Raw genomic sequence first — 15,631 nt, 5'->3', positions numbered from 1 at the left:
ACAGGTATACTGATGTATTTTCATGCCTCGTTTGCTTTAAAATTGGGTTTTCCATTTCCCATAGGTGACTAATCAGAGGTAGGCTTCTGTTTTAGGCCCAGAGATTGAATATGTATTTTGTTATGTAATATACTTCTAAATAATTTAAAACGTACTTCTTTTTTAATGATTTTTTTCTTAATTTAATGAAGATTTATAATATGTAGATGAAGCCCCAAAATGGAACAATTATTTTAACCAAATCTCTTAATTAAAACTTTATTATTTACAGTTTGTGGAATGTTCAGGAAAAAGTATAAATATTAAAATGTTTTTTGGCCTTAGGTACGGTTTTTTATTGGTAAAGTACATTTGGATTAGAGGAGAGGAGTAGTTTTTTTCTGAGTAAAAGAAATACTGACTTTTGGTAGTTTGCTTTGTCTTGTCTAAAGGGCAGAATCTCTTGAAAGTGAAAATGTATCATACTCTCTGCAAGAAAAAAATGCACTTATAGCTGCTGCTTTTTTTTTTTTTTTTTTCCTGTGCCTATCAGAATCTTTGCCAAGAACTAGAAGCAAAGTTTTATGAAGGGACTTTTAATTGGGAAAGTGTCAAACAGCATGATGCTGCCAGCCTCCTGAAGCTCTTCATTCGGGAGTTGCCTCAGCCATTGCTCAGTGTGGAGTATCTCAAAGCCTTTCAGGCTGTCCAGAGTAAGTGCTCTCCCTCTTTGAAGCAGTCCTTCTGCTGGTGCCATCTATGTTAATTGTTTTAATGACATTTGGCATCACAAAGAACGTAACCAGACGTATTTGGGTGGACATATTGACTCAACTGATGTCAGTGGGTGCTCAGCTGCCATGCATTGTTTTCCGTTTTTCTTATAAATATGCATTTCTGAGTAAACAGATAACAGAATGTTCTCTTTGGGTACAGATTAATTGCATGACATTTAAGCAATACAATATATTTCAGTGTTAAAACCTGGAAACTTCACGTTTCTCTTATAATAGAATGAGTCATGTCAGATCTCTGATACAATTTTCTTGCCAAGTGTTAAAAAACAACTCTTACTGGAGAAGTTGTGGATGAACGGTTATTATAAAAGCACAAGGAGAAGCGGTAGGGTCTGTGAGCATTTCTTGAAAAATTAAATTCTGACGTTGTCATGCAGAAATGTGGAGCAAAGCATTCTGCTGCCTCATTGGTGGAAGGTCACAAGCTGCTGCTTATGTACTGCCGTTTTGTCATCTTGGGCAAGTTACACATTAGTGTCTCTAATAGTTCTCGATTCTTTTTCCAGTGAACCCACATCTTACAAGGTTTATCTACTGACCTAATTATCCATTTTACACCTAGAGGCCATGAAGAAAAGTAAAAATGCGATCACTGCCTTCAAGTAACTGTACCTTTATCTTTTAAGCAGGGACACTTATAAGAATGAAAGAGGGGCACTATTAATAATTATGGTGAGCTCCCAGCACTTTGGGAGGCTGAGGCGGGCAGATCACTTGAGGTCAGGAGTTTGAGACCAACCTGGCCAACATGGTGAAATCCCGTCTCTACTAAAAATACAAAAATTAGCCAGGCGTAGTGGTGTGCACCTGTGATCCCTGCTTCCCTGAGGCAGAGAATCGCTCGAACCCGAGAGGTTGAGGTTGCAGTGAACCGAAATTGCACCATTGCACTCCAGTCTGGGAGACAGAGTGAGACTCCGACTCAGGAAAAAAAAAAAAAAAAAAAAAAAAAAAAATTGCAGTGAGCTACAGTTTCAACCAGAACTGCCAGGCTATTCTTAACACATACAATATTGAGATGGTTTCATGAGTCATCTCGTATCATGACATTTCTTCAGAATTTCTAGGAGAGATGAAACTGAAATCATCTTCTGTTTAAAGTATTTATTTCTTAACAAGTTTCTTCTTTAAACAGAATAAATTACCTTCTGCTGGAAATACTTTTTAATGTTTAAATTGTGCTATGTTGCATACATTTCCTGGATATGGATTTGAGGACCAAATTTATTGCTGAAAAGAAATGCTGGAAATGACTCTAAATATCCATGAGTATTACTTAAATAGGGGAAGGGCTGCTGAAAATGATAGCATCAATGATAATAATGCACCTCTTAGACTGTTGAATTGCTGCTTGGTTTTCTAATTTATTCCACAGGCATTTATAAGCACCTATCGTGTTCCAGGCTGTATTTTACATATTCCTGTTGGAATTAATGGACTCTTACCATGCACTTGTTCACTCGCCATTAAAAGAAACAAACTTCACTGTTATAGACGCACCCTGATACCATATCATGGAAGGTCCAATCCTCTATGTCTTTTCATTGGGGAATAATTATCATGCAGAAGTTAAAATTATTTCCAAAGCACTGTTGTGTGTCTGCAAACATAAGGCCGCGCGTCATATGATCACAGTTGGAAGTGAGCATTCTGAGAGAGAGGAAGCTCCTAACAGCAGCTGCTTCTGCTCATCTCCCACAAACACACTCTCAACAAGGCTTGCTGCTCAGTCGTTGTGTCTTAGGTTTTACAGTCATGTTTATGCCAAATAACTTTTTCCTTAAAACATGAAAAAAGAAAGTAAAGGAAAATGTTCACTAAAGAAAAGAGTTCAGATTTATTTAATTTTTCTGCAGATCTTCCAACCAAGAAGCAGCAGCTACAGGCTTTGAACCTTCTTGTCATCCTCCTACCTGATGCAAACAGGGACACACTGAAGGTCAGCTCGGTTAATTTACATTAAATATCCCTTAGAACTAAGCACAGTAATTTTTCACTATTTGTTGCAAAGCAATAAGATGTGTATCTTGGACATGGTCGTTAAAGTCTAAAAAGAAAAAAGCCTACTTTTAAGGACAGAGGGTGAAAGTCTTTAACTCTTTATGAGGTTATGTTACTAATATTTTTAAGTTTTTTTTAAAATTTTCACTATAACATATATTCTTCCAAACCAGATGATTGAGGTTCATTGGTTAATGGAAACATGGGTGGTTTTTAGTGTTTTTTCTCCTTTTTTTTTTTTTTTTTTTTTTTGCGTTTATCAAATTGTATTTAATAAGCAGTTAGCAGTAAGGTAAAATATAAATGTTTAAAACAAAAATTCTAAGGCTCATCAAATATAACCCACTACTACCTAAAGATATTACATTTTGTAGTTAGAAATGGTAGATTTTGAAGTAAGTCTTAATGGTGATTTGATACATTTGTTAGCCAAAATATAGACCAACTCAAACAATTCTAGTTATTTCTCTAAGGGTTTATCCTGAGTTTCTGATTTAGAGCATCATTTTGAAGTGATTTGGTCTAATGTTTATATGACTTAATACCGTCTATTGTAAGTGTTTTCAGAAGCTCTTATAATCAGGGATTGTGCCACACTGATTTATTTTCCTTAACAACAGAGTTTACAGTGTAGTTGTAAAAGGTTTAATTATAAACTCTTAGAAAAAGAAAAAAAAATTAACTTAGTAAAAGTATTATCTTAAGTTTTGCCCTTGCCGTAAAAATATTTTTTATATGGGTAGAGGGCTTCTTTACCCTCTTCATTTTTTTCTATTTAAAATGAAATCTCCTCATGAAAAGAACTCTCAAGTTAAGAAAAAAAATTTACTACTTGGTACATCTTGGAATTTTTTTCTCTTAATTCATTAAAACTCCTTGAATTGTAACTGCATGACTGATAGTTCTTTAATGCCATTGAATGAATATTAATATTCAGCTTTTCTTGATGAAGCAGCTTATGGGGATTACTGGAGGTAAAAACGCTATGTCTGCTACAGGAGGACTTCCAAAGGGCGATTCCCTTTCCTAAGTCAGAAAAAAACCCTTTTGCTTCACTGATTGTCAAATGAGTAACCCAGAAGGGGCAGCATTAGGTTTTGGTTCAATTTGCTTTTGAGACAGAGGTCAATTCAGAAAGGGTTATATTTGAAGAGTATGTGCCCAGGGCTGCTGTGTAAGTGTGTGTAGATTGTGGCTGAGACAGGGGCATATGGCCCAGGACAAAGTAGGGCTGATGATCCAACATGTCCCCTGCTTGTCAGCAGAGCTCCCAACACAGGGCTTCAACTACTCAGAAATAGGGAGGAACATCTTTTTCTTACTCATGGACTTTTTCTTGGCACATCTTTGGGTGACCGCCCTATCAATGACCAGTGTGCGGTGGGTATTGCAAGACTTATGATTTACTTAAGATACCCCTACATTCAAATGAGTTCAAGTCGTTGTGGGAGGAAGCACTCAGTTCAATATAGCTGCTTTGGGTGTGGCTGATCTGGAACTCTTCTTTGGACTTTGCCCTCAAAGTCCCAGGCATATTCTTTTAAAAATTCTATTAAAAAATTTTTTTAAATTATAGGATAGTTCTTACATTTTGTGTATGAAGCTATTGGAAACATAATTTTTTAATTAAGGGGAGGAAGTACTATTTTTGGTAAAAAACTGGAAGATGCAAACAAGTAATTTTACATGTTTACTTAAGCTTTAGTGACTTAATTAGCCAGCTCTACTGAAGGTTTCAAACCAGAACTTTAATAATAGAACATTTTAACAAGAATGCCATATGTGCAAAGAATAAGCCATAAATTTAGTTCTGTGAAAGGGAAGGGAAACTCCAATGCAATATAATTTCAGGAAGCCTAACGCAAAATTCCCTGACTTATCCACTGCTAGCAACACGCCTTCAGTTGTCATCTGAAGGACAGAATCACGTGCATGACTTGTTTGGAATATTGCTACAGCAAGTCTAAGTAACTTAGGAGGCACCATGTTAAATACCACATCTTGGCGTGATAGTGAAGTGACAGGTGTGTTTGGGCAAGCTACTTAACCACAGTTACTTTTTTTTTTTTTTTTTTTTTGTTTGTTTGAGACAGAGTTTCACTCCTGTTGCCCAAGCTAGAGTGCATAGAGTGCAGTGGCGTGATCTTGGCTCACCGCAACCTCCGCCTCTCGGGTTCAAGTGATTCTCCTGCCTCAGCCTCCCGAGTAGCTGGGACTTCAGGCGCACGCCACCACACCCGGCTAATTTTGTATTTTTAGTAGAGACGGGGTTTCTCCATGTTGGTCAGGCTGGTCTCGAACTCCCAACCTCAGGTGATCCGCCCACCTTGGCCTCCCAGAGTGCTGGGATTACAGGCGTGAGCCACTGCTCCCAGCCCACAGTTCCTTTTTACTTTGAATTATGATGCATTTGGACAAATGATCACACCTACCTTTGACTTGGAACCATATTGAAGACTGATTTTAAGATAGCAAGAGGGGATCCATGTTAATATAATTCTTGACATTTATGTTTCTTGTAGTTTTAAGAAGCTCATTATATACATTGTCTCAATCCTTCCAGGCTGAGAGATAAGTATTCCCATTTTACAAATAAGAAAGCTTTAAAGAGCAGAGGTATATAAAGATTTAACATCATACTCAGCTAATAAGTAAATGTGCTGGGACTCAAACCTGCTTTTCAGAGAGTGAGTCCAGTGATAGATTGATACCACCAGGGTGGTGATAAAGTAAATACTTTTTGAAACAGGAGAAGTTCTCATGAGTGTATAGAGAAAATGTGATAGATACACACATACATACACACACATGCCATGCAATACTACTCAGCCATAAGACAGAATAAAATAACGGCCTTTGCAACAACTTGGATGGAACCAGAAGCCATTATTCTAAGTGAAGTAACACAGGAATGAGAAACCAAATATTGCATGTTCTCACTTATAAGTAGGAGCTAAGCTATGAGGATGCAAAGGCATAAGAGTGATACACTGGACTTTGGGAACTTGGGGAAAGCATAGGAGAAGGGTGAGAGATAAAAGACTGCATATTGGGTACCTTGTACAGTGCTCAGGTGACAGACAGGCGCACCAAAATCTTGGAAATCACCACAAAAGAACTTACCCATGTAAGCAGAAACCACCTATATCCCAAAAACTATTGAAATAAAAAATATATATATAAAAAGGGGAAATTCTTAAGGTTCAGATAGAAAATTCTGCAGTTCCTTCAGCAAGGGCTGGGCTAACATTTTGTTAACTTTATATCAACTCTCTTATTCTCTAGTATTCTGATAGTAATATTTTGAGTAACATTATTACATATGCACACCACAATTAAAATGGTTTATTACCTAATCTCTGTAATTTATGCTCATAAAGAAAGAGATACACTGGTCCCTGAACAATTATTCTGGTCTCTGTGGAACAAAATTAAATATTTTTTCTAAACTTCAATTAATCTTTTGTCCTCATTTGAGAACATGTTGTTTTATATAACGTTATGCTTGGATTACAATTTAACTTCCTGAGCACTGTACTGGAAATTAGATACGTAAATCTCATTGTTAGATATTAAAGCTCTGTCCTTAATTTGTTTCAAATTTTCAAGGTCTATATAGCAGCTAAACTTGATTCAAGAGCAACCTGTTAGAACTTACAGTAATTTTTTTTCCTGAAATTCTTTGAAAGATAGACACTTTTTTTCCTTTTTCCATTTTAGTATAGTATATTTGGCTTTTTTAGGGTAGGGATTTTAGGCTAACTATGAAAAACTGATTCTTTTAGTAGTTAAGAATTTAGATACAAAAGCCAGATAGACATGTAATTAAATTCTTTCTCAGGGTTTGCTAGCTGTATGACCACCAGGAAGTTACTTACATTCTCCAAACATTGTTTTCTCATCTGTAAAATGGAGGTAATTATAGCATCTGTCTCCAAGTTAGGATTAAGTAATATCTATAATGTGCTTCATAAACTGCCTCATTCATAGAGAACATTGAATACCTGTGCAGTTATTAGTTACTGTTGTTCTAGAACAAATGAAGAAGGCAAAAGAAAAATCTGAAGCCTTAACCCCTGTTAGAGTAGGGCGACCTCAGCTGCCTTTGTCTTTTGGAGAAGGTAGTTTCAGAGGACAGTGAGTGTCTGCAATAGGGGTGGACATATGTGGCATCAAGCTGAGCATAACCTAACCTGTTCTTATGAAAAGTTCCTTTTTTTTCATTCATTTAAAAAAAAAAATTCTCAGCTGAGTATGATGGCTTATGCCTGTAATCCTAGCAGTTTGGGAAGATGAGGTGGAAATATTTCTTGAACTCAAAAGTGCAAGACCAGCCTGGGCAACATAGCAAGACTTCGCCTCTATGAAAAATAAAAAAAATTAGCCAGGCATGGTTGCATGCACCTGTGGTCCCAGCTACTCTGGAGACTGAGGCAGGAGGATCACTTGAGCCCAGGAGTTTGAGGCTGTAGTGAGCTATGATCTCTCACTGCACACCAGCCTGGGGAACAGAGCAAGACCTGGTCTCAAAAAAAAAAAAATTTCTCTTTGGTCTTTCCTCATTTCTCCGCTTTTTCTATCACAATATTCCCTCCCCTCTCCTCTTGTCTTCTCTTCTCTTCTCTGTTTCTGAGATAGGTTTTCTCTCTGTTGCCTAGGCTGGACTCGAACTCCTAAGCTCAGATGATCCTCCCACCGATCTGGGACTACAGATGTGCACCACCATGCCTAGTGCCTGGGAGTACAGGTTTGCCACCCACCATGCCCGTGCCTGGGACTACAGGTGTGCACCATCATGCCCAGGAGCCTGGGACTACAGCGAGTACCACATCATGCCCAGGGCCTGGTCTTCTTTATAATTCCATATAGCCAGATATTGAATTAGCCTTAAAGCAAATGAAACTGGAAAAAAAAAATCGAATGACCCTTTTGAGGAATTTTTAAAAAGTCTCTACATAGGAAGTGCAGCACTTCCTGAAATTAGGGCAACATGTTTGTATGATGTTTTAAATTCTTTTCAGCTCTCCAGTGACTCCCATAGGCCAGAGGTCTGACACTTTCCCTCTCCTCTCTCGGCTCCTATTCAGCTATGTTGCCATCCCTGGCTTCATTCTCCAGCACCATGGTCCTTAGTAGAAGCAAATTTCCATCTCAGGGAGCGTCAACCAAATGGAGAAGTTTGGTAAACTCAGGGCCTGTTGGATGTGATTTAGTTACTGCTTATACACAACTTGTTGTTTTTAATGAAAAAAAATTGCATATGCAAGCAGTGCTTTAATCTTTTACCTTCATTATATGACACCATCCAAAGAGTCATTTCTCGTTTCAGGCCACTTCTTGATTTCTCCAAAGAGTTAATAGATAATAAGAAAAAATAAAATGACATGTCATGAATGTAGCAATGGTCATGGCCCCAAATTCTTTATGTGTTCATGCGTTGCGGATTGAAGTCCAGTGAACAGCGAGAATTTGTAATGGCAGCTGGGGACAGCCAAATACCATGCACTACTGATTAAGGTATCAAAAACTTCTGTGGACGTAAGTATATATCATATGCTTTGTGCTTAGTAGTTTAAAAACATATTACATGTTTGGTTATTAGCTGATTAAATTAAATTTAAAATTTGTAGTGCAGAAAATATAAAGACATTTTATTCATATAGGTAAGGAGGCCCTGTGAATTCGTTTTCAAATTATGTCAAAACATGCCTGTAAGAAAGTACTTTTTATTTACTTCATGCCTATTTCCCATTTCTCAGTGTTTTAAAGTTCCTGCTCTATTTTTAAAAGCCCAGCTATCGTCGTTTCAGGATTATTCAGCTCTTATTCATAGACCCTTTATTGAAAGGGTGCATGGCATTTTTGTACCCTTATTGCTGAGAACATCTTTAAAAATGGTTTCCTCTGTTTTACACTTAGGGTTTTGAGCTTGATTTTGACAGCTTATCAGTGGATGGTAGTGGCTGAAGCCCTTCGTTGGATTAGGTGTTCTTTTCCCAATGAAATTTATAATTTTTCAGTGAAGGCATCTTATAAGCATTTAGAAAAAAATGAACCATAAGGAATTCAAGCAAAATTATAATATTGAATATTTCAATCTCTTATTTAAGCAGAACTTCCAAACATTAATTTGTTAAAAAGAGTGATGATATTTAGATCCTTGAAGTCTTCTAATCTATAAAAAGACAACTGATGTTAGATGATTTCCAAATGTGTTTTTTTAATAAAAATCAATATCATTTATTAAATCTCAATGTTTGTCAACATTATTTCATGGTACATTTTGATACCTTAAAAATATTTGGTTTTGCTTAATGTGATTTCTTGGAGAAATTGTCCTGGATTTTTGCTAGCTACCCTATCAGCTTTGTTGTCTTGGGGAGTTGTCTTTCTCTCATGACAGCAGAGGCATAGCTGGTTTATTAGAAGGGGACTTAGGCTTAGCTAGCAGGGCTGTAGGTAGGAGGCTGGCAAAAGGAAAGACACTATGGAGGTGGTGGCTTCTACTGCTCGTCACCTCAGGGGGGTCTCCAGTCTGCATGGTAAGAAGCCACTGTGTCCTTGAACTTCACAAAGCCTCTTTTGAACTTTCCACAGTGGGGTGGTGAATTACACCACGTGGTGCCCTGCACACCTGTAAGGTTGAGTAGTAGAAAGCACTTTCTTTTCATAGATTTAATGAATAGTGCCTGGAAATAATGGCCGTCTTATCAAAAAGAGAAACTCTTTACTCCTATTTGAAATTTAAAAAACACAGTTTTTTTCTGTAGTTGGAAAATGCTGGCATTCTTTTTCCTCTCTAAGATTAATTCCTTTTCTCTGTCGATTCCAAGTTTATTGTAAACAAGTGGAGGGAGCAAAACACGGGAAAAATCATAAAAAGGATAAAAGAAGCCATGGAAGAAAACTGCTGAAGAAAATGTTATGACCGAGGAAAAATATGAAAGCAAGAATAAGGTTACAAAATGATGTAAGGAAATAATGGAGATGTGTATCTATTCAGATTTTAAGTTATTTTTTAATTACCAAAAATTTTTTTTTAATTGTCGTTGTAGTATGACTTTCTGCCTTACTAGGCTTTGGTACTACTTGTAAGGAAAGACATCAGTAACTATCGTCCTATACTGCTGCTAATGATCAGTATTGATATTGGTCAAAGTGTTGGTGACTCAGCATGTGAGCTTTAATGGGGAACAAAGGAAGATATCACGAACAAGGACTGAACACACACACACACCACACACCACACACACACACACACACACCCACCCCTACCCCTACCTCTCCTTGCAGAGGACTCTAGTCGCTACTTGAATATATAATCTAGAGTGGAGTAAGTAAACCCCATGTGAACCACTGACATTTTTTTCTAAAATTTTTTCTCATCTGTAGAATGGGGGAAAATTAGCTAATCCAGGAGACAAATAGGGTTAATGTTTGGTTGTGCCTGAGGATTATTCTCTAGACCTTAATAAGTATATTGGAAGGTTCTTATTGATCAGAGAATTCTGAGAGCTAAATTGGAAAAGAAAAAAATCAAAGGTGTTTCAAAAAAGAAATATCTAAATAGCCTGTATTTATAAAGTACTGTAAGGAATATATTAAGAACTGGGTTTACAATAATGATAATATACAATGGATATATCGTTATGAAGTGAGTTACCAAAGCTGTACGCGTAAGATCATGAAATGAACGGGTTTCTATGTTCTTATTTAGGGAATCCACCTCCTCCCTCTACCACCACCATTGAAGTTGTTTTAGGTTACATGCTGACATCTGTGGAATAATGTGAAAAGCATGTTATCCAGCCTTTGTCTGGATTTTTGGTTTTGACCGGCTTATGGATCCAGTAACCCATAAAAAACAAAGTTTTTCTCTTAATTTATTTGTATCTCTCACTCTTAAAAAAATAAACTTTCTTGGGCAATTGTAAAACATTTTTAAATCAAGTTTTAAGTAATCTTTTAAAAATAAAGAGAAGTTAGCAAGTTGCAAATAAATGCTTTTTTTTTTTTTTTAGAAGCCTTGATTTATCCTAAAAAGCTTTTTAAAGAATTTTAAAGAAAGCATTTTGTTTGGCTTTTGGTTATATTTAGAATGTTCTGTTACCTCTAAGACCATTGTAAATATGTGAATAAAATCTGTTTTGCAGCCCTTCTCATTCATATTAAGTGACTTTATAGCCTTGTCTTTTTATAGGGCATTTAGCCGTGATACTCTGAAGCTCAGGATCTACTTAAAGAAACATTTGGGATGTACCTTTTAATAATATTTAGAAAAAATGAAATGTTTACTTTTGGAGATGGAATATTTTAGTAATTTTGTCATTTATGGAAAAAAAGCATTTGAGTTTTGTTTTGTTTTTCCCTTACGTGAAATTCAGTTACTCATCTAACAAAATGCTACTGCCACCTTGGTGCTAGCCCCCCACTTTATGTTAGGTGTTCCCAGGGAGTTGGGGAGCTGGGTGCTCACCCTCGAGGAGCTGGGGAAGGGATATAGAAGGGAGGTAGCTCAGAGGTATGTGATTGAAGCCTGACCAGGGTACCGTCATCTACAAAACAGGAAGTATGCATGAGAGAGACTTCACTGGGGAGTCAAGCTGAGATGTAAAAAATAAATCAGTGTTGTTCAGGTGTCACTAGAGAGGAGCCATCTAACCCGCAGAGGAAGCCTTCTGACATCACAGCCCATGGTGGAGGTCCATTTGGCCTGTCATTTTGGTAGAAAAATTCTAATCTCCAGCCTGGCCAAGACAGTGGAACCTCGTCTCTGCTAAAAATATAAAAATTAGCTGGACGTGTTGGCACACACCTGTAGTTCATCTACTTGGGATGCTAAGGCAGGAGAATCGCTTGATCCCAGGAGGCAGTGAGCCGAGACTGTGCCACTGCACTCCAGTTTGAGTGACAGAGTGAGACTTCATCTCAAAAAAAAAAAAAAAAAAAAAAATTCTAATCAATATCCAAAGGTTTTTAAAAAAAATTATGTCATTTTATTAGGGAGAGTAAATAGACACAGAAAGCAATTACAAAACAAGTAGAGGTGCAAGCTAAGTTCAAATACTGTGGATATGTGGTAAGTCACTAAGTAACAAGAGTTTTTTGCGTGTTGCTTCCAACTGGCAACTGCCAGAATTCTAAAACTAAAAGATTTAATGTGAAAGTTTGAACCACCATCCGAATAACAAATGGATGTTGGGACATCCCTCATCTTCTGGCGGTAAGGGGCCTGCTTTTGAGCAGGGTAGCAATTGCCTGGAATTGAGTAGAAGCTGTTCCCTTTGGATGGAACATAGACCATCTACTTTGCTGTAAGCCACGCCCCCTCCTTCATTCTGTCTGGTTGCTGTACTTTCTTGACTCTCCTCCAAATCATTCAAATATGTAATATGAAACTATAGGGCATGAAATTGCCTGGGGGTAATTTTTTTCATTTGTTAAACAGTTACTTGATATGTGCCTACTGTGTGCCAGGAATTATTGGGTACTTGAAATATAAATTATTGGACGAAACATATAAAGGTCACTGCTCTTCTACAGCTTAAATTCTAAAAATAAAAGTAAATCTAGGAAGTAATTCATATGATGTGTTAGTATGTGGTTTATCCTCCAAAAGTAATAAAAACAACAGAACAAGGGGAATAGGGAAGGAGAGCCCCTGGCACTATTAAGTTGAGATAGTCTGGATATTATTCATTTAAGCAAAGACAAGAAGAAGGGCAGGGAGTTGACCTGTGTGTATATCTCAGGAAACTCAGTCCAGGCAGAAAGAATAGTCTGTGCAAAATCCTTAAGGCAGGAACTTACCTTAAGGAGGGAGTGTAGCTGGAGTGAAGCCAGCAGAGGGAACAGTAGTGTGAAATGAGGTCGGGGGCAAGGGGACAGGATTGCATAGGGCCTTGTAGACAGATCATCTTTAGAAATTTGGATTTACTCTGAGTGAAATGGGAGTTTGAAACAAAGGCTTGAAAATCTATACGATGTTTTAAAATGATTCCTTAGGCTGTTGTGTTGAGAATAGACTATAAGAGGGCAAAGAGAAGTAGGGAGATCATTTGAGAGGTTCTTGTAATCCAGGTGAGAGATAATGGTGGTTCAGACCAGGGTATCAGCATTGGAAAGTGGAGAAATGGTTGGATTCTGGGTTTTGTTTTGAAGTTAGAGCCATTGAGATTTCCTGATGGAAATCATGTAGGAGAACAAAAGAGGTCAAAAATGACTGATTTTTGGCCTGAGAAATTGGAAAGATGGTATTGCTTTCAATTTCATGATTTCAATTTAGGACCTGTTGAGTATGATGTCTATTAGACATGTAAGTGGGAATATTTGAAATGTTTGGAGAGAAAATCAGGTCATACTAACTGGCCACTTAGGTGCATAGAGAGACAGGGGCAGAGGGGGGAAGCAGGAGTGAGCCTCAAGAGAGAGAGCAAAGTTTCTACTCTGTGCATGACAGGGAACTGCTGAAAGGCAAAGGAAAGATTGAGGGAGTGTAAGACTGGAGGGTAGGTGGGAGATGGTAGGTAATTTCCTTGTTGATGGGAGTATATAAATTGGTAGAGTCCTTCCAGAGAACAGTGGCATGTGGCAAAGTCTTGAAAACCATGCACTTCACTGGACTCAGAGATTCCTCCAAAGAGAGTAATGGCGTGAGCAAGCAAATATTTGTGGTTAAGTTCATTGTCATTTTCTTACACTGACCAAAATTAGAGATAATCCAAAAGAATAGAGGTGGCTAGTTAAATATGTTATGGCATATCTATACAGTGAAATACCATGAAAATGTACAAATGTGTATCTTGACATTGAAGAGATTCGTAATCTGTTACTATGTGAAAAAAGAAGTTAGGAATCAGTGAGTGGTGTAGTGCTGTATTTTTAGGGCATAATAACTATGATTTTAATGTTTTGCATAGGTCAGGCATGATGCTAAACATTCTATAAACATGGTCTCATGTAATATTTATGGTAGTCTAACTGGAGTGTATTATTGTCTAAGTTTTTTCAGATGAGGAAAATGAGAATTACCGATCTTAAAGTTACTAAGGTTATCTAGATAGGAATTGGTGGAGCTGGAATTTGAAACCAAATCTATATGACTTTAAATCCATGGTGTCTTAACCATTATCCTTTGTTTCGCCATAGATCACAGAAGGACTCTAAGAAGGATATATACCAAAACTCTGAGTTTATGGGTGGTAATACAATGAACATGGATCACTGCTGTTATAAAATATGTTTCATATGTAGTTCTTAAAATGGTCCTGGGCTAGAGCCAAGGCCCTGTTGAGAATGGAAAAAACTTTAGAATGTGAGCCAATAGGAACCCTGCAAGATGTGGATACTGATTGGATGTGAAGGGTATGGAAGAAGAAGGGAATCTAGACTTGCCAAATTTTGCCTTGGGTGACTTTAGCATCAATCAAAAGGGAAACAGACGTAAAAGTAAGTTTTTGACACTTTGGGTTAACGTGCCTGTGTGAGAGTTGGCTACAGGGGCCTGAATTTCAAGGAGCGTCCAGCATTGGAGGCATACCTTTGGGATGAGCCTAGAAATTGTTGTTGAAGCCATAGAGTGATTCATATTATACAAGGTGGATATATGGAGTAAGAAAATAAAGAGGCAAAGAGAGATCTCTAGGGATTCCAATATTGAAGTATCGGCCATTCAAGAAGAGCTGGTAAAGGGTACTAGGAAATAATAGGAAGTAAGAGAAAGTTGAAGGATGTACAGTTTATCTGAAGCCCAGGCAGAAAGAGTAGACTAAGTAAAAAGAGCTTGGTTAGTAATGCCAAATGCTGCGGAGAGGCTGAGTAAGGTTAACACTGGACAAAGGTTTTTGAATTTGAAGGTAATTATTACTTTCCCCAAAACATTGTCAATGATAATTTATGGAATAAGATTGCCAGGGATTGGAGAGTGAAAGAGATTATAGATCATAAACATTCTTCAAGGTAATATTTTTAAGAGGCTTTGGCTCGATGCAGTGGCATGCACCTGTAGTCCCAGCTACTTGGGAGGCTGAACAGGAGGATCACTTGAGCCCAGAGTTAGATGTCAGCCTAGGTAACACAGTGAAACCCCTCTTAAAAAATAATAATTTTGTATGCTATTAAAGCTAACTGTTTAAAATCGAGCCTTCGTATTATTAAGTCATGCTAGACTAGGTAATTAATAATTTGAGCCAGCTTGTAAGATGTACTCAATTTACTTCATAAGGCAAGTGTTTTTAGTGATTACCTCATACTAAGTGTTTGGTTCAAATGTAGATGTTCTTAAATACTAATATGTCTTATCCATTAATTATACGAGGAAGAAACAGTTGGAGGAACAATACGAAAATTGTAGACCATTAATAATAATCATTTTCTGATAGCCTTTAGCTTGTTGGGGTTGATAACACACACACCTGCACCCACACATACACCTCAGAAGTCATGTGGCTTGAGGATATAGCCCCAGTTCTGCCATGAGTGAGTGTGACAAGTCATTTTACCTTTGTGGGCTTCAGTCTCTTTTCTAAAATGATAGCCTAGGAGCAGGTTAATGGTGTTTAACCAGAAGTTCACAATAGAGGCATCTGTAATATTTAATTTTTTAAAGGTTTGTTTAATTTTGGAGATAAGATCTTGCTTTGTCACTCAGGCTGAAGTGCAATGGTACAATCATGGCTCATTGTAACCTCAAAGTTGCAGGCTCAAGGGATCCTCCCACCTCAGCCTCATGAGTAAGTGGGACTACAGGCATGCACCACCATGCCTGGTTAATTTTTAAAGTTTTTTGTAGAGACGGGCTCTTGCTATGTTGCACAGGCTGATCTCGAACTCCTGGCCTCAAGCAATCCTCCCTC

The 15,631-nt window shown here is 37.5% G+C and overlaps 1 protein-coding gene across 1 annotated transcript in view; it reads left to right on the top strand.

The window, feature by feature from the left end:
• Positions 1-15,631, top strand: part of ARHGAP18 (Rho GTPase activating protein 18) — a 136,177-nt gene that overhangs the window by 107,160 nt on the left and 13,386 nt on the right. The window contains exons 9-11 of the mRNA XM_017879367.1: positions 533-692; positions 2,633-2,715; positions 7,436-7,468. Coding sequence (XP_017734856.1) covers positions 533-692; positions 2,633-2,715; positions 7,436-7,468 — 276 coding nt within the window. The remainder of the gene's footprint in view (positions 1-532; positions 693-2,632; positions 2,716-7,435; positions 7,469-15,631) is intronic.

Source organism: Rhinopithecus bieti, unplaced genomic scaffold, assembly GCF_001698545.2.
Source record: "Rhinopithecus bieti isolate Rb0 unplaced genomic scaffold, ASM169854v2 scaffold_19, whole genome shotgun sequence".
Classification (NCBI taxonomy): domain Eukaryota; kingdom Metazoa; phylum Chordata; class Mammalia; order Primates; family Cercopithecidae; genus Rhinopithecus; species Rhinopithecus bieti.
Note: the sequence above shows the minus strand (reverse complement) of the source record. Positions and strands in the feature narration are given on the sequence as shown.